Raw genomic sequence first — 24,485 nt, 5'->3', positions numbered from 1 at the left:
CAAAACTCTTTTCAGAAAAGAAAAATCTATTTTAAGACTGCTTCCAGCTGATAGATGAATTAGCATTAAAAAGTTATGAATGAGGAAGTTATGTCATGAACAAATTAAGTTTAATTAGTTGTGATAACTGGGATTAATAAACTAAAAGGCAAACTATTCATTCTTGAAAAAAAAACTATATATAGTAAAACATTTTTTAAAAGGAACTTCCAAGTTAACAAATTATGACAGCATAAATTCCAAGTGGCACCACAATTTTATATCCCACTAAGAAAGTATGCTGCTAACTAAAAACAATGCCTTTTTATTACTTAGAATTTTTATTTTATATTTGTTTAAAGTGTGCTTAAAGACTGATTTATCATGTATCACTCTCTAATAACATAAAAGGGAAACAATAAGCTAAATAAATTAATAAAGCTATTCCTAAAACATTTTCCCATTTCAAGCCAGAATCTTTTGAATCACTATTTGATTCATTGCTGTAGATGTCTGAAGTTTTCCACACAGAATAGTTCTCTGCACCACTGAGAGAACTGATGATGATGCCTAATTTCTTAAGGGAGTTTCTCTGCTGTCTCCAGGACTTTTTCTCTAAGCTATCGATACCCATTCTGTATAATTTGAGGCTGTCATGTTCTTGTTCTTAACAGGAGGCATCAAAGGAAGATTTTCAGAGAAGTAACACCTTTATTCTCTCCTCAAATGGTCCTTAAGTGGTGTGTTGACTGAAATGTCAAGAAGTTGTACTTATTCAGTCATGCCAAATACCTGCATGCACAGGCAAAGACAGCTTCATCACTACCATCACGAGGCAGCAGCTATTTTAACATGCGATTGTTTAAAACATCCCAATTTCAGAGATAGTAATATGTTAAAACACGAGTCTTAGAATTGATGCGATAGAGGATAATAGACCTGGACAAAATACCCAGAGCTTATTAAGACAAACTGGGAGTTGGGAGGAAACACATCCTAAGTTCCTCATCTTTCAGTGAAGACAGTACATTAATAATTTTATTTTTTGAACTTGATAACATCATTTAGTTCTAAGTTGCTTTTAAAAATGTAAAACTAATCACTAGTAATAAAACAGACTAGAAATATAGGTGTAATACATTTCAAATATTATAAAAAGCTTTCAGACCAGTTCAAAATACCAAACCAATACCAACTTTCTCAAAAAAAATTATTGATTACTAAAGATAGGCCAAACTACACCTAATAATTCAATAAAAATATGCAAGTAACAATAATTAATATAACATTATTAATGATACCAATATTAACATTAGTATCACTATATTAACATCAGCAATATTGTCATATAATATTTACATTATAAAAAATACAAACAGTGTTATCCATAATAATATTGACAAATAGAATTTAATATTAAATAGCATTAGATGGGAAAAAGTGGTAACTTTCAATTATTAAGGACATATATAAATCAGTTAAGATATAACTGGCATGAAGCTTTTTGCACCAAAAAAAAAAAAAAAAAATGGTGAATGATACAAAATAAAAATAGCCAGAAATAAAATACAAGGGGAAAATAACAATAACCTTATAATAAATTTTGTGCTAAGAAACAGAGAGCATATCTTCTGTTTAAATGCTCATGAAACATTCACAAAATTTGTCATAAAGGAAATAGTCATAATTCTATAAAAGATAGACTATAGATATCACCCTTTAACCAAAGATATAAAAACTAGAAATTAATCATTAACAAAAATTGAGGTTATTGTGAATAAAAACTTCAAACACACTACCCTTGACTCGAAACAGAATAGTTGGAAAATACTGATAATAATAATATTATATTTCAAAGTCTTTGAAGATTGGCCTAAGGTATACATACTTGAAGCAATGATTCTACTAGTTATAAATATATTAACTAATAAATAAGAAAAAAATGTATTTCAACTACACATAAAAGATATTAGAGCATAAACCCTAGGAAAAAACAAGATATACTTTAATAAAGCAAGAATTAACTAAAGAGAGGATTCTAGGAAGATGACAGAGCAAGAAGCTCTGGAAATCTCTCTCCCCACTTAGACAACAGTACTGCACTGGCAGAATCTGTTTGATATGGCTGTTTTGCAACTCTGGAGTCTACTCACTGCTTACAATTTCCAAGGGAAGGCTTGGACTGTAAATTATCTTAAATTTTGGTCAATTACAGCTCTTAGCACAGCAACAGCTTCCCATTCAACACTCCTTACCCCTGAGGCAGGTAATTATGCCTGTGTTCCTAAAATAGCCTGCAAACAGCTTATGGTATAGGACTCAGGAGAGCATCCTGCAAAAAATTACCCTGTCATCCAAATATTGGATATCTGTGCACTGATCACTGATTGCTGCTTCTGATCACACAAAAGCAGACAAAATGGTGGCAGCTAATGGTGTTACACTTCCTCTCATTGTTCTAAGCCACTTTCTCTTGGATTGAAGTGACTTCTAGGGGATTTAAAAGGCTGGGGCCCTTTTCCTTCTCCCCATCCACTTCAATTTTTCTCTTTCCTCCCTTTTGGGAAACTTTCTGGAGCTGAAAGGTACAAAAACTGAAATAAAAAATTCACTAGAGGAACTCAGAGACAGATTGGAGCAGGTGGAATAAAGAATCAGGAAACCTAAACACACAACAATGAAAATTATTGAGTCTGAGAACAGAAAGACTAAAGAAAATTGAACAGAGACCAAGGGACCCATGCAACATCTTCAAGCAGACAAACACACTCATTATAAGAGTTCAAAAGGAAAAGAGAAAGGGCCACATAGAGTATCTGAAAAAATAATGACTGAAAACTTTTCAAATCTGATAAAAGCCATGAGTATAAATATCCAAGAAACTCAATGAAATCCAAGTAGCAAGAACCCAAAGAGACCCCTACCAAGATACATTGTATCTAAACTGTTGAAAGACAAAGACAAACAGAGAATTTGGAGAGCAGCAAGAAAAAAGCAACTCATTATAAACAAGGATTCCCAATAAGATTATTAGCAGATTTGTCATCAGAAACTCTGAAGACTAGAAGACAGTGGGCTAATATATTTAAAGTGCTAAAGGAAAAACAAAACAAAACAAAACAAAAACCTGCCAGCCACGAATTCTCTATCTGGCAAAACTGTCCTTCAAAAGTGAGGGAGAAATAGGCATTCACCAATGAACAAAAGCTGAGGGAGTTTGTTGCCACTAGACCTGCCCTGTAAGAAGTGCTAAAGGAAGTTCTGTAAGTTGAAAAGGAAGGACAGTAGCCAAGAGGAAATGAGAAAGAAATTTAAATGTTTCACCACAATAAAATTAACACAAAAGAAGACATTAATGCAAAAAACGAGAGGAAAACAGCTTTAAGACATATGTAAAACAAATAGCAAAATGATAAAAGTAAGTCCCTCTTTATCAGCAATTACTTTAAATGTAATAGGTTAAACTGGAGAGACATAGACAAAAGACATACATAGGCAGAATGGATTTTTTAAAAACCATAATCCAACTATCTGCTTTCTACAAGAGATTTACTTTAGTTCTAAAGGCACAAATAGGTTAAAAGTGAAAGAATGAAAAAGAGTATTCTATGCAAATAATAACCAAAAGAGAGCAGTGGTGGCTATATTAATGTCAGATGACATAAAGTTTAAATCAAAAATGATTATGAGAGACAAAGAAGGATATTATATATTAATAAATGGTTCAATATAGTAAGAAGATATAACTGTAGACATTTACGTATCTAATAACAGACCATCAAAGAATACACAGCAAAAACGGACAGAATTGAAAGGAGAAATAGAAATGTCTACAATAATATTTGCAGAATTCAATATCCCACTCTCAATAATGGATAGAACAACTAGACAGAAGATAAGTAAGGAAATAGAGGGCTTGAACAACACAATAAATTACCTAGATTTAACAGACATGTACAGAACACTCTATATATCAACAACAGAATACAAATTCTTTTGAAGTGCACATGGGGCATTTTCCAGGATAGAACATACATAGGTCACAAATTATGTCTCAATAGATTTTAAAAGATAGATGTCATACAAGTATCTTCTTTGACCATAACAGAATAAAGTTATAAATCAATAACAGAAGGAAAACTGAAAAATTCACAAATTTGAGGAAATCAGACAACACACTCTTAACCAATGGATCAAAGAAGAAATCACAAAGGAAATTTAAAAATATTTAGAAATGAATGATAATGGAAATATATACCAAACTTATGGGATACAATAAAAGGAATGCTAAGGAGAACATTTATAGCTATAGAAACATTTAAAAAAAAAAACAAGATTTGAAATGAAAAACCTAACTTTACAACTTAAGGAATTAGAAAAAGAACAAAATTACCCCATACTAGCAGAAGAAAGGAGCTGAGCAGAGATGAATGAAATAGAAAATAGGAAAATAATCCATAAAAACAACAAAAGTTGTTTCTTTGAAAAGATCAACAAAATTGACAAACCTTTAGGTGGATGGACTAAGAAAAAAGAGAGAAGATTACTAAAACATACAAATGAAAGTGGGGCCATTACTACTGATTCTACAGAAATAAAAAGAATTATAAGAGAGTACTATCAGCAACTGTACACCAACAAATTGGATAACACACATGAAATGGACAAATACCTAGAAACATAAAACCTACCAAACCAAGTCACAAAGAAATAGAAAACCTGAGTAGACTTAGAAAGGAGATTGAATCAGTAATAAAAAAACACTCAACATAGAAAAGCTCTGGACTGGAGGGCTTCATTGGTGAGTTTTACAAACATTTAAAGAACTAATACCAATCCTTCTCAAACATTTTCAAAAACTTGAAGAGGAGAAAACACTCCCTAACTAATTCTAAGAGGCCAGGATTACCATGATACCAAAGCCAGGCAAATACACCACAAGAAAACGAAACTACGGACCAATATCTCTTATGAACAAAACTACAGACCAATATCTCTTATGAACATGTAAAAATCCTCATCATCCACAGAGAGCAAGTGTAGATAAACTCAGAACATGCCTGAGACCTGGTTAATTAATAATACTGACTTCTGGGGAGTTGAAAAGAAGGGACTTCATGGTACAGAGGATCAAAGCTGCCAATGTTGGGAAAGGCAGATTGCTGAGGAAAGGAGTGAGATCTGCACCAAGGTAGCATCCTCTGGAAACTTGTGATGAAGGTAAGAATGAAGAAACTGGTAAAAATTAAAGGTCCTACTAGAACAAAATAGAATCTCTGAATCAGAAAACACACTATGCCTATGCTCCAAAACATTTACTTTTATTAGAGTAACTGCATGTGCACATGTGCACACATGCACGCATGCACACACACACACACACACACACACTCTCTCAACAAAATAGTAGCAAGCTGAATTCAGCAGCATATTAAAAAGATTATACACTATGACCAAATGGGATTTATTCCTGGAATGATCAATGCAATACATAACATTAACAGAATGAAGAAAAACCATGTGATTATCTCAATTCATGCAGAAAAAGCATTTGATTCCCTTTCATGATAAAAACCCTTAGAAACGTAGACAAAAACTACAACATCCAATCCATCCAATCCATATATACAACAAACAATCCATACAATCCATACGTAAAAAACGCACCCCAAATATCATAAGCAATGGTGAAAGACTGAAAGCTTTTCCTCTACAATCAGGAACAAGGCAAGGATCTCCACTTTTGTCACTTCTATGAAACATAGCACTGGAAGTCTTAGCTAGAGCAATTAGGCAGAAAAAAAAATGCAAGGCATTCAAATTGAGAAGAAAGAAGTAAAATTATCTGTTTGCAGATGATATGATCTTATGTGCAGAAAATCCTAAAGATTCCACAAAACCACCACTAGAACTAATAAATGAATTTAGCAAAGTATCAGGATACAAAGTCAACACAAAAAATCTGTTGCATTTCTATATACTAACAATGAACAATCCAAACAGCAAATTAAGAAAACAATTCCGTTTATAATAGCAGCAAAAAGAATAAATTACTTGGCTGAGTGCGGTGGCTCATGCCTGTAATCCCAGCACTTGGGGAAGCTAAGGTGGGTGGATCACTTCAGGTCAGGAGTTCAAAACCAGCCTGGCCAACATGGTGAAACCCCATCTCTACTAAAAATTAGCTGGGCACGGTGGTACATGCCTGTAATCTGTTACTCGGGAGGCTGAGGCAGGAAAATCTCTTGAACCTGGGAGGTGAAAGTTGCAGTGGGCCAAGATCAGGCCACTGCGCTCCAGCCTGGATGACAGAGTGATACTCTGTCTCAAAACAAAAACAAAAACAAAAACAAAAAGAACAGAATAAATTACTTGGAAATTAACTTAACCATGGAGGTAAAAGACCTGTACAACGAAGGCTACAAAACATTTCTGAAAATTAAAGACATAAATAAATGAAAAGATGTATGTACATTGGAAGACAATTTTATTAAGCTGTCAATATTAACTAAAATGATCTACAGATTTAATGCAATCCATATCAAAATCTTAATACTTTTTTTTGCAGAAATAGAAAAACCCATCGTAAAATTCATATAGAATATCAAGGGACCCTGCATAGCCAAAACAATCTTGAAAATGAAGAATAAAGCCAAGGACTTATACTTCTAGATTTCAAAATTGACTACAAATCTATAGTAATCAAAAGAGTATAGTACTGTCATAAAGACAGACATACAGACCAATGGAATAGAACAAAGATTCCAGAAATAAACCCTCATATATGTAGTCAAATGATTATTGACGAGGATAACAATATCAATCAATGGGGGAACAGACAGTCTTTTCAACAAACAGTGTTGAGAAAATTGGATGTCCACATGCCAAAGAATGAAGCTGGACCCTTACCTAACACCATGTACAAAAATAAACTCACATAAACTCAAAATGTATACAAGACCTAAGTATGAGACCTAAAACTATAAAGCTCAATAGAAAACACAAGGAAAAATTTTCACAACATTCGATTTGGCAATGATCTCTTGGATATGACACCAAAGGCACAGGCAATAGAAGAAAAAATAGACAATTTGGACTTCATTAAAATTTAAAAATTTTGTACATCAAAACATACTATCAACAGAGTAAAAAGGCAAGACACAGAATTAGGAAAAATATTTGCAAATAATATATCTGATAGGGGATTAATATCAAGATATATAGAGAACTCCTAAAACTCAACAATGGCAACAAAACAAACAACCAGATTCAAAAGTGGACAAAGGACTTAAATAGGCATTTCTCCAAAGAAGATATACAAATGACCAACAAGCACATAAAAAGATGCTCAACATCACTAATTATTAGCGCAAGGGAAATCAAGTCTACATCATCACACCCATTACCATGGCCATTAAATAAACAAAAACAAAAACAGAAAACAACAAGTGTTGGTGAGTATATGAGGAACTTGGAACCCTTGTATACTGTTGGAGGGAATGTAAAATGATACAGCTTCTAAGGAAAACAGTATGTCAGATCCTCAAAAAATTAAAAATGTACCCTTTAATTTATAAATAATTACCATATAATCCAGTAATTCCACATCCAGGGGTGTGTGTGTGTGTGTGTGTGTGTGTGTGTGTGTATATACACATCAGCTATACCCACCAACATTCCCACCAACAGTATACAAGGGTTCCAAGTTCACCACATACTAACACTTGTTGTTTTCTGTTGTGTGTGTGTATGTTTTAGTGGCCATTTTAATGGGTGCGATGTGATATCTCATGGTAGATTTGATTTGTCTTTCCCTAATAATTAGTGATGTTGATCATCTTTTCATGTGCTCGTTGGTCATTTGTATATCTTCTTTGGAGAACTGCCTATTCAAGTCCTTTGCCCACTTTTCATGTATATATACTCAAAAGAATTGAAAGCAAGATCTCTAAGAGATTATTTGTACACTTATGTTCATAGCATCATTATTCACAAGAGCTAAATTGCTGTAAGCAACCCAGGTGTCCATTGATGGATGAATGGATAAAGAAATGTAGCATATACATAAAATGACATATTATTCTGTCTTAAAAAGCAAGGAGATTCTGACACACTACAACACTGATGAACCTTGAGGACATCATGCTATGTAAAAGAAGTCAGTCACAAAAGGACAAATACTGTATGATTCCACTTATAAATGAGGTATTTAGAATAGTCAAAAACATAAAGACAGGAAGTGGGATGTTGGCTGCCATAGACTGAGGGCAGGGAGGAATGGGGAGTTACTGTTTAATGGGTATAGAGTTTCAGTTTTGCAACATGAAAAGGGTTCTGGAGGTAGACAGTGGTGATGGTTGCATAATATAAATATAAAAATGTGCTTAATAACTACTGAACTGTACACTTACCATGGTTAAGACACGAAATTTTATGCTGTGCATTTTACCACAATAAAAATGGAAAAAAATAATTAGAAATAGCTAGTTAGGAACTATATTTTTACAAAATAATAGAAAAAACTTTCAGACAAAAAATTAAGAATGAGAAATAAAACAGAACTACACCAATGGGAAATTCAAAGGATTATGAGAATAAATCATAAATTCCTATGCAAATAAATTCAAAAATCTGTATGAATGGCTGATTTTTTTTAGCAAAACAAATGATCAAGAGTGAACCAAGAAGAGGAAAAGGAAGAGAGAGAGAGAATGTTGTGAGAGGGAAAAATAAAGTATCTCAAAAAAGTGCCAAGCCTAGGCAATTTTACCAGTGAGTTCTTTCAGAACTTCAGGGAACACATAAAGCTGATATTTTAAAAATCTTTCCAGGGCACCAAGGCCAATGGGAGTTAGTAGCATCCATATGGGATTGTTAGGAACATGAGCTGATAAATCCACAGCAGGATTAAATGCATGATTTGCAAAGTCAATAAGTCTGTTATCTTGACAGCCATAGGGTGGTACTTGAAGGAATTAAAACAGCAAGTGAGGGCAGAAGTTCTGCAGGACTGTTGGGGGTCTGTTATGATTCTATTTGAGCAAAGTATCACTTTCTCATTACATTCATATTTGAAATAGAAATTTATTGGTTGTAAAGCTTTGTATTTTAATTTGTAAATGTTTCGGTTTTCAGATAAAAAGCATAAGCAGTTTATACTTCATATTATGTTTGTACGTATTTAAATAACAGTAAAGTAGAAAAAAGTCCATGCTGACATTTATGACATTTGTTTTTCCGTTAAAAGGAAGTTTAAGAAACTCTGCTCTAGGTTTTAGAGAAAAATATATCACACTTCATTGAGCTTGACTTCCTCTGCCTCTTCTCCCCACAGGAAAGGTAGATGTTCTTGGGAAAAATCAGGATACAGGTAAAGGAAAAAGGAGCCAAGGAGGATATGGCCTATTTAATCGAGCCTATTGGGTCTATAAAGAAAAGCAAAAAGATTCTCTGCAGATCTACGCAGTCTAGTCCAGCTTACAAGTGACAAGGCTTCCACATGGGACTTCAGAAGCAAAAAAAGCCTTAGAGTTATAGAGTAATCTGTCAAGTTATCCCCTCTGTATGTGGATCTTGAAAACCCATGGCAGCAAGATGCAGCTGGACAAGGATTTGAAATCTTGAGTCTAAGCCATCTTTCTCTCTATAACCAACAGCCATGTTGATGCTTTCCCTCAGGATTAGGCATATTCCTGGACAGTTCAGTCCTAGGACCAATGACAGAGTTAGACCAGGTCATTCACTGCAGGCCACACTTGTGGCACAACCAAAGCCTATGCAGAAACTATCAAGGGAACAGATTCAGTGCATTATGTGTAGGTCGTAACTGTGCAGAAGAGAATCTAAAAATAGAAAGGGACTTTAGAAATCAGTCCAACTTCTACAATCATGAAGGAATCTCTTCTAAAACATCCTGATGACACAATCTCTTCCTAAAAACTTCAGTGATAATTTACTACTATTCTCTATTACTCTTCAGGAAGGTTCTTTTAACTGTTGAAAAGTAACCTATTTTGGGAAAGTCCTCATTATAATAAAATAATAATCACTACCATATAAATCTTACTGTAGTTTGATTCTCCAGAGCAGAAAAATGTCTACTTCCTTTTTCACATGACAATTGCTCCTCTCCAGGTTATACTATCCTCATTTCAGGGGCATGTAGGATATGGTTTCCAGACTTCTGACCTTCTTAAACCAGTGGTGCCCGTAAGACCTCCAGTGGATACATATCAGAACTTCGCATCTTAAAAAAAAAAAACAACTTTTATTTCAGATTGACGGGGTGCATGTACAGGTTTGTTACATTGCGTATATATGGTACATTGCATAATGGTGAAGTTTGGGCTTCTAGTGGACCCATCACCCAAACAGTGAACATTGTACCCAATACATATTTTGTCAACCCTCATGTCCTTCCCATCTGATATGGTTAGGCTTTCTGTCCCCACCCAAATCTCATCTTGAATTGTAATCCCCATAATCCCCAGGTGTTAAGGAAGGAACCAGGTGGGGGTAATTGAATCATGGGGGCAGTTTCTCCCATGCTGTTCTCATGATAGTTAAGTTCTCATGAGATCTGATGGCTTTATAAGCATCTGGCATTTCCCCTGTTGGCACTCTCTCTCCTGCTGCCTTGTGAAGAGGGTGCTTGCTTCTGTTTCGCCTTCAGCCATGCTTGTGTTTCCTGAGGCCTCCTCCCCAGCCATGCAGAACTGCGAGTCATTTAAACCCCTTTTCTTTATAAATTACCCAGTCTCGGGTATTTCTTTATAGCAGCATGAGAATGGACTAATACACCACCCTTCTCACTTTGGAATCCTGTGTCCACATGTACCCACTGTTTAGCTCCTACTTATAAGTGAGAACATGTGGTATTTGATTTTCTGTTTCTGAATTATTTCAGTTAGGATAATGGCTTCCAGCTGCATCCATGTGGCTTTAAAGCACATGGTTTCATTATTTTTTATGGCTGCAAAGTATTCCATGGTGTATATGTACCACATTTTCTTATTCCAGGCACCACTGATGGACACTTAGGTTGAGTCCATGACTTTGTTACTGTGAATACTGCTGTGATAAACATACCAGTGCAAGTGTCCTTTTGATAAAACGATTTATTTTCCTTTGGGTAGATACCCAGTAGAGGGATTGCTGGGTTGAATAGAACATTTTTAGTTCCAGCACATGATCTTGTGCTTTCACTCTTTCTCTTCCTCTCTCATTAAGTGGCAAGTTAACATAAGTAAACTTAACTTTGTGCAAAAAATGCTTTCCAAAGAGGAAGGTGAGGAAAAAAAGTAATCGTAAATAAGAAAATCAATCTCCATGCACTACTGAAATCTGCTATTTAATATATTCTGTATGTGATACCTTTGTAAGAATATTTTTGTAATTTTTATGTTTTATGAGATAAAAATGTTTTGTATGCCACATTTCCTAAAAAGGTCCTGCTGTACCTCATTTCCCTTACCTTTAAAATAAATCGCCCATAATAGATATAATCTTCGTATTTCACATAACTGATGAAAATGCCTTTGTTATTGTTAGAAGTAAAGATCTACTTAAAGAGAAAGTTTTAAAAGTTGTGTAGGTTTTTGTCTCACTCTATTTTTTAAGATTAAAAGTACTCCACATCCCACCCTAAATGACAGAGTGGCAACACAAGACATAGGTTTAATAATTATTTTAATTACAAATTTCCACCAATTCTTGCCAGTCATATTATTGTGGATATCACAAATGAATTATATAATAGTATATTACCTTATATTCATCTGCATGAAACTTAGGAGAAAGGAGAGCAGAAATGTATAAGTTTCTGAGAATGACACCATAAAGCTCATATTTACAGTATGGTAGTCTGTAAACATACAGGCCTGCCAGTTAAAGCCCACTCTTCTATCATCACCCAGCTGCATGACCCTGAGCAAGTCACTTTTGTTTGCTAATTTTTAATATCATCTATCACCTGACTTCTCTATCTACGAGAGTTAACTGGCTGCATGCAAAATACCATGAAAAATACCATGCACTTTTAAGTGTGAAGTAGCACTGTAAAGTTACTTATATATTACTGGTCTTTCTATTTTTAGAGTATTAATATTCATATATCAGTTAAAAGTCAACATGTGTTTGCTAAGTGATCCTTTTGAAAGGATCCCTTTAAAAGTTCCTAGGCATCAGCTTCACTGACAATCTGGTATGATTCTGAAGCCAGCATTTCAACTCTTGGAAAGATATACAATAGTCACAGCTTGAATTAGTAACTAATAAAATAAAATGCCCTCTTATTCTCCAAAATGTAATAATTCAGGAGTAATGACATCAAGATTTTTCTCCTCAAACTGAGGAGAAAAAAGCCCCACCGTGGCTTGTTTAAATGACTTAAAATACAAGTGGTAACTATGGTGACTAGGGAACCAATGTTTAAAACATCAAAAGATTATTACAAAAATCCAATTTCCCATGAATTTCTAAAAATTAAAATTCTGAGATTTTGTGTCTGAGAAACTGCTTCTTCAGCAAAATATTTAGCACAGACTACATCATCCCAAATCTATGGTATGGCCAGGTATTTAGGTCCTTCAACCAACATTTTTAGAAAGGGTCCCGTTGCTCTTTACTTGCAAAATGACTATCTCTAGGGCCTCAAAATTCAAGAGACAACCTAGGTATTTATAATGTTAAAAAGGTAAGACTTTGGCATGTAAACTAGAACTACATGATTGTGAATATTTGGCAAATTGATCTCTATGTGTATATACAAGCTATAGCTAACATGATTATTACAAGTTTTTTGGAAGCTTGAAAGCCAAGGAAAATAATCTGCACATATAACTTTCTGATTTATCAAGTACTGAGATATTAATGAATTCTTCATATTGTTACTCCTATATCAGTTCTTTAGAATTTCTTAGCCTTTGGGTACTCTAAGCCTTGGATGGAACCATTTAGGGAGTAGCTAGATATATGCAAAGAATATTAGGATTTAGAAACATTTCTGGTTTATCAAAGTGAAAAGATAAATATTACAAACACTGAAAATGTGAAAATAAGGTTCAAGAGAGCTGCAAACTATGTGGGTACCAGTTAGAAAGTATCTTCATCTGACTCATCACTCTTGGGTTTGGTAAGTCTTTCTAGTTCTTCTCCATCCTAAAAGGAAACATGAAAGCAGTAATTAGAACAAAACTGGAAATGTAGCATTTTTAAAGATTACTAAGGGAAAACCTTACTAACAAATCACTGGTCTTACCTCATTAAGCTATAGATATAATCTGGTCAAATTAAATAAATACTTATGTTCTTGGAAAGTTAACTATAGAAGTATGAGAGGATAAAAAAGTGAAGTGTACTCAGTACTCAAAATTTCAAAGCTAACATGAGCAAAGTGAGGAGCACCACCTGCTGGTCTTGCAGAAAAATGATTAAAGGTTAGAGAAATAGGTCTTCATAGGCCTTGTTACCTATATAGATTTTCTTTTGCTTAAAAATTAGAGCAAATGGCATTATCGGCTGTTGGAAAAGAATAAAAGACTTCTGGATATACACTTTGGCTAAGAGCAGGGTATCTGAAACTCAAGATCCTAATTTTTTCATCTTTAGAATCTGTTGAATCATGACAGAGGCATTACACCCAGGGAAGCTCTGCTATGAATGTTATTAAGCAATAGATTATTTTTCCCAAAGAGTGAAATGTTCATTGTATAAAATATTTCATATTTTATGTGCTCAAGAAAATTGTAAATCTAATGCTAGATGTCTATTTCACTTATTTAAACATATATTTAACTCCTTAATTGAATCTTCAAAGAGATCATTAACTTGCCAATAAAATGATTGACAGAGCCTTCCAAAACAATTGCAAGCCACTGGGAGATATTCGGAATAATTACATAAGCATTTTTCTAGAAAATATTTTCCTCCTACTCGCCTTGCAAAGATCCTTTTGAAAACTACCTTTCTAGTGAAATAAACAAACCCTGCCCTTCTGGCATACTGGCTTATGAATAACCACAAGGACTGAGGAGCCAGGCTTTCTATTCAACAAGACTTACTAATACGAACAGCCAACTTCTCTCACAAATGAGCTTATTTCCCTAACTATGGTGGAATAGAAAGAGAAAGGGACTTGGAGTCAGACATAGGTGTACCAGTTCTTTCATTTATTATCTGTAAACCATTTTGCCTGTTTCTTGCAAAACTATGCAGACAGGACAAGACAACCTGTGAGGTATCTTCCAGGTGTATAATTCTATAGTATTCTATGAAATAACACATAAGGTCCTTGAGATTGACTTATACTTTTTCTCTACACCTGACAGCATTGATTATGAGCCTTTGCAAACATCAGGAGTAAAAGGAATGTTTGTTGATTTGGTTTTAAAAGTCAGAGATCCAATACATTCTTTGACAAATCAGTACTGATTTTATTTTTTTCCTTGAATTAACTATGCTTTAAATTTGGGAAGAACAAGCAAAAAGGAGCACCCTCACAAACTTACCCCACTGGAACGCTCCCAAAGATTGCCACTTAGATCTCGGATCCTTTCTTGCCTAGGTGCGTATTCCGGAACTTGAGGCTTGCTGGCATTATAAATAAATATAGAGAGAAGGACTGATGGGGCTTCCAAGAAAAATTCCAGGGAGGGCCTGAAGTCAAAGACCAGGACAGACACTGTTGTGATAATGACAGTGGTAACCTGGGCCATCAAGACATGGAACATGTTATCCAGGAACTTCAGAATGAAAGCCACTGAAAGGCCCTGGAATGCAGTTACAAAAATAAGGGCTACTGAAAATGCACTGTGGCCATAAAAAAATCCACAGTTCTTAATCTGATCACGGTTACTCCTCTGAAGGCCCAGAGTCAGCCCGTTAAACAGAATGCCAAAGAAATAGAGTTTGCTGTTCTGTATGAAGATGCTTTCAGTGAGCTGGTTCCCTTCCTTCAGTATCTTTTCATTATAGATATTAGCCATTGAAGAAATAAAACACTGGACTATAATAAGAACATGGCCCATGCCAAGACGGATGTGACTGAAAACTCTGGCTGTGGTGTTCCATTTAGCTTCAGGAAAAGTCCATTCCTTTGCTGTACAATTGTCTTTTCTGGGACACTCACTTCTGAAAAGAAGGCAGGAATTGGAAGGGCTGAAAAAGGCATCGTGATGAAATCCACGTCCTGCCAAGTTGTGCTGTAAAGTTTTAGTCCCGGCAGTCAAGGCCACAATAGACAAAAATAAAATCAGGAGGGAAGCCCACTGGATCCAGTTTAGACGCCTCCTGTTCAAAGATGAAAAAAAAGATTTTACTACTGTTTTCCCCCTATATCAATAGTTTCTACTGAAAACTCAGACACTTGAGTATTTGGTTGAATAAACTGGACCCAGTTTTTGCCAGCATTTCCTACCACTCAAGTTCAGAGAAAAACTGTTGGTGCCTGTCTCTCAAATTTAATGTTTTAATTCATTTTTATAACACCTATCCCCTAAGGCTGCTCAAGTCATTTCCCTTCTGTGTAGGTTTCCTTTTAACCTACAAGTTTAACATTGCCTCCTTTCTACCTCTAGAGGTATCTTGGACCTCTGGCACAATAACTTTTATCGTACTATAAAGTTACAGCAGAGATTCTCAACCTGCTTTCCCAGAACCAGAAAGAATGTAGATGAGCTTCAGAAATCTTGTGTATAGATGAATTTCCCCCTATGCAGGAGATCCTGCAAAGCTTTGTCAAATCTTTAAAGGTGTCCATAACCCAAAAAAGATTTAAAGGAGAAGGTTAGCTCTAGATCCATGGCCTAATCGTAGAGCATTAAACAGCAAACTGCTGGCTGACAAGCCAAAGAAAAATGTTATTTTGGGCAGTATTTCAGTTTACAAAGTCCTAACAATCCTTTATTTATTTTCCTTAGCAACAAACTTGTGAGAAATAAAGGACATGTACTATTATTATTCCATTTTGCTGATTCATTCTATTCAACAGATGTTTAATAAGCAGCTACTACGTGCCAGGCAACCTGGGGCGATAAAGATGACTTATCTCCATGTTCAAGGAATTTATGCTTTAACAGTGAGAAAACAATGAAACTAAATGATTTCAGTATGTGTGAAAAGTGATTAATGGGACAAGTGGAGTAAACCGAGGAACACTAGAATCTGTAAATAGTCAGGTATTGCTTCAAAGAGGAAATGACACTTGAGCTAAAAGATGAAAAATTAATTGAAGTTTATCATGTGAAAAAGGAGGTGGTGATATATCCAGGCAGAGGGAAGAGTCTCTATGCAAAGGCAACAAGAATGTACAATGTTGACAAAGAGGAATATCTCACTCTCATTGGCGTTGTCAGGAGGCCTCTTGGGGGAACAAAATCTTGATGTTTGAAGATCAGTTAGTTAGGCAAAGAAGGGGAACACCGAGAAAAAAAGAGGAACATAAAAAATGCAGAAGTGTAAAGCAATAGGTGGGAACCAGAAGTTATGAAAATTTTTATATCATTGGAGCATTTATTGAGCACCTACCATACACTTAGGCATTTCCGCTCTAAGGGAGGAAACAGTTAACCTAACAGATTTCCCTAAGGTCATGTACTTAAACACTAAAGAAGGGATCGGATCCATGGTTTTGTATGTCTTCCTTCTGCATCATCACACCTCCTAAGTATAATTCTAAGTTTCCAGGATGCACATATAGGAAGTTGTGTGCATATAAAGCTTCATGCTCTGAAACTGCTAAATGCACAGACTAGCCTAGATAGCAGCATACCTGTGCACACTATTATATGCTTTCTCATATGTATGTAATTTTCAAATAGCCTGATCTAAAACTTACTGATGGCGTTAGCGCAGCCTTATGCCATCAGGTGAGAAACTGTGAACTAACCACTTAAATTTCTGAAGGTGCAGCTGGTACACATTACGTAGCAGAAAACAAATAGAATGACCACAGAGATAAAAAATGGGTGTCCATTTTACAAAAAAAATTCCATAATTAATTATTGCAAATCACATAAAAGTGAGGCAATGATATAATCTATAGTTCCTTTAAAAGTTTTCTAGCAGCTATACATTTTTCACTAATATTAAGAAAAAAGAAAGAAATCCTTAAGCTAAACAACACCTTCTGTAAACAATTACTCATTCAAGGTAATGCTCTAAGGAACGTAAAATTTATTAAGGATTAAGCTAAAAATTAAAAATGGTAGATTTTTAGGAAAGAAAATAAAGCTTAATAAATTACCCTGTAAAGTCAGCTGACAATCTGAAATGACAACTGAGTCTGCATGACCGAATTTGTTCTTCAGTTTAACTGATACAAAACAGTGGAAGCTCACTTCACTCATCTCTCCACTGCCTCGGTAAAACGTAGTAATGGATGCTCAGAGCCGAATGCCTGTGGCTAGAAGGCTACTCTTCCTGAGGGCCTCTCCTCCCAAGTGAATTGTTTGCCCACAGAATCTCTGTTCCTAAACATGTTTTTGCCAGGTGACCTCACTGTTGTCACTACATAAAGATTACATAAATGATAAACTATGAGTAAAAGACAAGAAGCTGTTTTTATGAAAACTAAGTTGAACACTTTGGGAAGACTAAGTGAAGGTAAATCATTCAGAAGATAAAAAGCTGTTTTCTAATAACATATAGGTGAGCTAAGGAACTTCAATCAGTAACACATACTCAAAGGGGGGGCTTTAGTTCAACATTAGAAGAATGATGAATACATGTATATTTACATATTCTAAGTTAAAATGAATTGTTTAGATATTTTCTATATATACTTATGTATATGATTCACCACTATAAGTTTTCCTAGCAACTAACCAATAGGTTCAAATTGTGTCAGATAAGAGCACTTCTATATTTGGTGGTAGTAAACTAATGCAGGGTATGAAGACAATTAAATGGAAAGACTCACATAATTGTTTTCTCAAGAAACTGTACAAAACACATTTCTTAGTAGCACAAAGAGAGTGACAAGGGGCAGATTTATAATGAGAAGTCACAGAGAAAATTTATCAACTGAATGAATGATTCTGGAGAAATGCTTGTACTACTACTGAGTGGCACTTCTCTTTGTTCTTCTGCTGTTTCAGACAGTAACGAAACTTTACCCTTACTTCCTAGATATCCACCATGTTTCAAAATGTATTTTTAAATAATTTTTTCCATACCTTCTCTTTGAGGAAATCAGAGAAACTTATATACATTTTTTAGGTAAAAATAAGTGCTGGTCTTGGTTATCCTTTGCCTCCAATCTCAATGTTTAGGTTGGTATTATTTCCCAAAGCTAAAGCAAACAAAATTGTGCAACTTTGCTTAGGTTACAAGCAAACCAGGGAAGCAAGCTACAAGGCATAATGCCTGCTACCAGTTTCTACCATGAACCAGTGGCTTATACTTCAAAGAACAAATCTATACATTCACATAAAGTTTGAATCCTTGGAAAATAACATGCTAATAATCTAATATTGTCTTTTATGAGAATGCCTTTAGGTATTTTATTCTTTTTAGAAAAGGCAATAGAACATTTAGATGATAATATTTTTTTTCCCACTTTCAAATTCCTCCAAGTAATCCCTGCAGTAGTTACCAGACTTACTTTTGCCTGCTTTTGTAGCCTTATATTCTTTTTAAGAATTTTAAAAAATTATTATTTTTTGTTTTTTTCTTAAAAAAAATTTTTTTTTAATTATTTTATTTTATTTTGTAGCCTTGTATTCTTTACCTGTATGGGAAAGGTATTTGATAGTTCTGCTACAATCAAGTATAAGACAACAGATTTAATATTCTAAATGAAAAGTGGCAAACAAAGAATATGTGACAGAACTATTAAGCTGCTACTCCTAGGTCAAAATTTAATCACAAAGGGCAAAAAGACCATCAAATGATTCACAAAGAGTAAATTAAATAGGGAAAACCAATGCACACCACCAACTCCAAAAAGATCAAAATAGAACAAAGTTAAGTTGACTTCAAAATGTAATAAAAGCATATACATCAATGAGATATTTTTCAGCTTTAAAAATTGGAAGGAAATCCTGTCACATGCTACATGGATGAACCGTGAAGACAATATGCTAAGCTAAGTGAAATAAGCCAGTCCCAAAAAGACGAATACTGTATGATTCTATTCATATGAGGAATCTAAAGTAGTCAAATTCAAAGAAAAAAAGAGAGTGAAACGGTAGTTATCAGGGGTTAGGGTGAGGCGGGGAAAGGAGAGTTGTTTAATGGACTTAGAGTTTCAAATTTGTAAGGTGAAAGAGTTCAACATCTACTTCACAACAACATGAATAGACTTAACACTACTAAACTGTATGCTTAAAAATTGTTAAGATGGGCTGGACGCGGTGGCTCACGCCTGTAATCCCAACACTTTGAGAGGCCAAGGCAGGTGGATCACAAGGTCAGGAGATCAACACCATCTTGGCCAACAGGTGAAACCCCGTCTCTACTAAAATACAAAAAATTAGCCGGGCGTGGTGGCACGTGCCTGTAACACCAGCTACTTGGGAGGCTGAGGCAGAGGAATCGCTTGAACCCAGGAGGCGGAGGTTGCAGTGAGCTGAGATTGCAACCCTGCACTCCAGCCTGGCGACAGAGCAAGACTCCGTACCCACCCCCGCTGCCAAAAAAAAAAATTAAGATGGCAAATTTTTTTTTCTTTTTTTCACAATTAGAAAAAAGAGTTAAAAAATGTAATAAGGCCAGGTGTAGTGGCTCACACCTGTAATCCCAGCACTTTGGGAGGCCAAGGTGGGCAGATCACCTGAGGTCAGGAGTTTGAGACCAGCCTGGCCAAAATGGGGAAACTCTGTCTCTACTAAAAATACAAAAATTAGCTGGGCGTGGTGGTGTGCACCTATAGTCCCAGCTACTTGGGAGGCTGAGGCACAAGAATTGCTTGAAGACGGGAAGAGGAGGTTGCAATGAGCCAAGATGGTGCCACTGCACTCCAGCCTGGGTGACAGAGTAAGACTCTGTCTCAAAAAAAAAAAAAAAAAGTGATAAAATACTTAAAAGCATTCTCATAAAAGACAATATTAGATTATTAGCATGTTATTTTCCAAGGACTCAAAACAGAGAGATGTTAACAACAAAGCAAATATATGTCTAAGAATCATTATTATTCCTCTGAAAATAAGAAAGAACGTAGAAATTTTTTTTGAACTTTAATTCATACCAGTGTTAGTTATTATTAAAATTAGCAAAATGCAATCAATATTATAACTAGCATTAAAAGCAAATATTTAAAATGTATAGTATAAATAGATTTAGATTTAAACTTAGAATGAACTTTCTTAATACAAATAGTTAAATGCTTAAAAATTTAACAAGGAATACTTATTATAGGATAGGACTAAAGCTACTGGCCAATTTCAAATCAGGCAATACATACTTTTAGTCTTTAGTAAATTCAGTTTGAAATTGATGTAATTTTGATGTAATATTTTTATATTATACAACTTCAGTATAATGCCATCTGTACTCATTTAAAGTAAATGACAAACACTTTAAAAATACATGTTTTTGAGACCCGTACTCCCTTATTAAATCGTGATCCTTTTATCATCTTGGAATATGGAAATGGTCTTGGAACCATTTTATCTTCACAGAAGTACATTGCTAATCTATCACAGGAATCAATATACAAATATTATTGCTTGCTTACATTTTCTCAAAAGTCAACTTTTTATACTACAAAGTGAGATTCAAACTGATTTCAAAGACTTCAAAATGTTTTTGGAATATCATTTTTTTAGTTAAAGAATTATTTTCACAATTCACAAATAAATTGACAGATACGTAGAACAAACTTCGATGTACTCTAACATTTAAACTGGGCTAAATGTAATGTTCACTTTTTCCTTATCTCTCACATTAACTATCAAATTAAATGTTTCCTCAGGGTAAAAGAAAATATATCAGGAATCTTATATAATTTATATTTTAAGTATATCATGGACTCAACAAATTTAATCTTTGTACCAAGCCAGTCACCCTTTCATATACACAAATTATGAAAGAACATACTATCACACAGCACACTGAGAATCAATAAATCAAAAAGATAATGTAAAATTTAAAAAAACAACAAATCTAATAAGAAATTAATTTTATTTTTTAATTATGATCATTAAGTAAGAAATTAAACTGAAGTTAAGTATCCAGATCCTGTATCATCTTCCTGCCTTAGGACACTCTGGCTTTTGCTTTGAAGAGAGCTTAATTTACTTAAAAATGTTTATACTATTCAACGGTCCTCTTGGAGATAGTAAAAACTGGTGATAACATTTTTAAAAGTTTAAAAACCTATCCTTCTTAACTATAATTTTGACTAGATTCTTCACACACTCTGCTAATTAGTGCTTAAATCACGTCCTCATCTCAAATAGTTTAATAAAAAATTGGCCATTATCTATCATCTCCAAACTCCAAATTACAAATATATTAACAATCTTAGGAACCATTTGCTTCCCTATTAGTGCAGAAAGATTTTGCATAAAAAGCTCATTAATTCTTTGTTGAAAATCTGGCACTAAATATGAAAATACTAATTATAACACAGTCAATTATCTTATTTTTAAGATGCTCAAGACATTTTCATTCATGTGATCACAGAGGATTTAGATGGACTAGCACTGGAGCTGCTTTCTACATGGCTTAAACGTGCCCAGTACACAAAGTCAATTAGGAACAAAATCCTGGCTTTGGGATTCTGATGGCTCAGTGTTCTGGGTATATCATTTGAAACCGGGCTATGTTATTTTAAAGTATGATATATGTTTTCACAGCAAGTTACTTACTTCAGCACTATCCTGAATAGAAGAGCTGTTGTTATAATGCTAAAATTTGAGAAGATAACAGCCATGGCCTAGAAAGAAAGAGAAGATAGAGTTACAATCCAAATGAAGTACTGACCTCAGAAATGTCCTAGCTTGGCAGTTCACCTGACAAAAAAAGCTTTTTGGTCAAAAAACAGAGGGGTTATTAAGGTAGCAATTTCAACTAAGGATTAAATTCCAGTTTTGTCGCTTGTCAAATTTACGTAGATATGATCAAATTATTGTCCAGGCATTGCCTGTGTAAATAATCTTTATATACAGATCTGAAATTACTTATAAATTCTAAAGGTTTAGGTTTAGAAATGACAGTTGCTATACTTATGAAGCCTACTTTTCAAAGTTCTCAAAGCGCCTTATGGATTTTTAACACTGTTTCTATGGTCACATAGAAGGCAGGTACTGTATGGCCCATTAATATAGTAAGAAAACTGAAGTATAGATTTTTTTAAGCATCTTTACCATTCTAGGAATTGTATCAATTTTCCTGGTTGAACTGCAGTAACTCAATACCAAACTCATACTTGACAGCCCTGCGCACTGATTCAAGTTGTTGTAAACACTTAGAAATGTATCAGCCAGATTTTAAAACCATTTGTTTTTACGAATTCAGTCCTATTTCACACATGAGAGTATTAATCTGAACATGTATACATTATGCTCAGAAAGCATGAAATTCCATCATTGCTGCCCATAATTAGATCTGACAATAGTAATAATTTTTTAATGCAAATCTTAGGATGTACTTCACCCTGCCTTCCTGCTTGCTATCACTTTAAGGTGATTAAACCCCAAAAGATATTAACAGTCATATATACCCACTAATTAAAACAAACATGGCTAATATGCAGCTAAATTAAAGATAAAACTCAATGAAAAATGGCAACAACTCCAAGAATATAACATTGTTGTTTTTCTATTAAATTCTTATGGGAACCACCATTTTAAGGTTTTCTCAGTGTACTTCTCTGTAGGCAAATGCCTGTGAACCCCTAGTTAGGAGATGAGTAAGAGGAAAAGAGGAAAGTGGCTGTGAAGTGTGGAAATAGTGGCCTTGATCAATCACATTAAGGGCAGTGCAAAAGTGCCTAACCATGCAGCCTGACTGGCTTGATGAATTCTGAAAATTCTGAATACTCTTTCCGTGCAAGAGGATAAAATAAAAACATCAGAGCTCTTTGGCCCAAACATTCCATGCATCTCTATTTAATTCCTTCAATAGGCTCAGGCACAGCAATACACAGAGTATGCATGTGTTTTATTCTGTAAGATATATGGTTGTTCACAATCAGGAAGGAAGAGCAAAGCAATAAGCTGGAAGAAAAATAAGGAAGTTGCCATTTTGCTTTGGTACTGGGGGACACAGAAAAGAGACACAAATTTAGAGTGAATCTGTGATAAAATACAATAAAATGTATTAATTTGCATAATTTTGTTGGGGACAGCAATTCTCAAAAATGGAAGAATTTAGGAGAGAACAGATCCTAGGTGGTCTGGACACTTATTAGCAACATGCATTATAGAGCCAAAGAAAACTTCAGGTGATCAACTGGCCCAGTTCCCTGCCTTTGAACTAGTATATTATTATTATTATTTATTATATATATAATACATACAATACATATAATAATACATATAATAATATATATGTATTATTATACATAGAGGGGGTAACTGAAACTTAAAGCAGTTGGGCCTGCCTAGTTACACAGCTTCTAAACTGTGGAAAGTCAAACACTTGTTTTCTACTATAATTCTTGATAGGGTTTGGCTGTGTCCCACCCAAATCTCACCTTGAATTGTAATCCCCACGTCAAGGGCCAAGCCAGGTGGAGATAATTGAATCATGGCGGAGGTTTCACCCATACTGTTCTCGTGGTACTGAGTAAGTCTCATGAGATCTGACTGTTTTATAAATGAGAGTTCCCCAGCACAAGCTCTCCTGCCTGCTGCCATGTAAGACATGACTTTGCTCCTCTTTCGCCTTCCGCCATGACTGTGAGGCCTCCCCAGCCTTGTGGAACTGTGAGTCCATTAAACCTCTTTCCTTTATAAATTACCTAGTCTTGGGTATGTGTTTATTAGCAGTGTGAGAACAGGCTAATACAGTTCTATCCTGAGCCCTCCTTTTCATCCCACTCTAACTGATTTGCTTATATTTAAGAAACTTCACAGAGAAGACTGGTAGCAATAGAAATCCTATTTATAATCAAATGCCTGAATTTACTTTTTAAAGAAATTTAAAACACATTTTGGCAATAAAGGCAATAGAAATCTTCATTTTATAAAATATTAAAGGGAAATATACATGTGACCTATTGTGACCCAAACTGAGTAATAAGTGAAAGCAGAAAAACCAAACTCCAGCTCGGATTACTAATGGCTTTCTAAACTGACACAAAGGATGCCAAGAAAGATGAGAAGTATTTCCAGCATTATCAGTTATAGATGGCATTTCTAGTTGGGAGGACATGATCCCTACCCTTGAAGAACTTGTTGGTTAAATGACATGACTAACAGAAAAGAAAACCATACAAATAAAATTCATATAAACTACATTAAAACAGGTGTAAGAAAGGTACATTGAGTGTTTAACTTTCTGAGTTAATCAGGGAAGTTTTCTTGGATGAGGTCCTGGATGCTGAGATTATTAGAGGTTAG

General features: G+C 34.7%; 1 protein-coding gene across 8 annotated transcripts in view; it reads right to left on the bottom strand.

Annotated features, from left to right (window-relative positions):
- The window catches only part of SLC35A5 (solute carrier family 35 member A5), a 47,818-nt gene that overhangs the window by 14,328 nt on the left and 9,005 nt on the right, over positions 1-24,485 (bottom strand). For 3 of the 8 annotated variants that reach the window (XR_008547062.1, XR_001713537.2, XR_001713538.2), the window contains exons 5-8: positions 21,789-21,856; positions 14,487-15,267; positions 13,069-13,137; positions 10,046-10,225 (exon numbers count right to left, since the gene is read on the bottom strand). Coding sequence is in view for 4 of the 8 variants with exons in the window: in XM_063806993.1 (XP_063663063.1) it covers positions 13,072-13,137; positions 14,487-15,267; positions 21,789-21,856 (915 nt within the window). In the remaining 4 variants the exon portion in view is untranslated. Of the gene's footprint in view, positions 1-9,043; positions 10,226-11,650; positions 13,138-14,486; positions 15,268-21,788; positions 21,857-24,485 lie in introns of those variants that run through there. The other 5 variants (XM_063806993.1, XM_063806992.1, XM_001155611.8 and 2 more) reach the window with 3 other exon arrangements.

Source organism: Pan troglodytes, chromosome 2, assembly GCF_028858775.2.
Source record: "Pan troglodytes isolate AG18354 chromosome 2, NHGRI_mPanTro3-v2.0_pri, whole genome shotgun sequence".
In the NCBI taxonomy this organism is placed as follows: Eukaryota; Metazoa; Chordata; class Mammalia; order Primates; family Hominidae; genus Pan; species Pan troglodytes.
The sequence above is the reverse complement of the archived record's forward strand: the minus strand, read 5'-3'. Positions and strand labels throughout refer to the sequence as shown.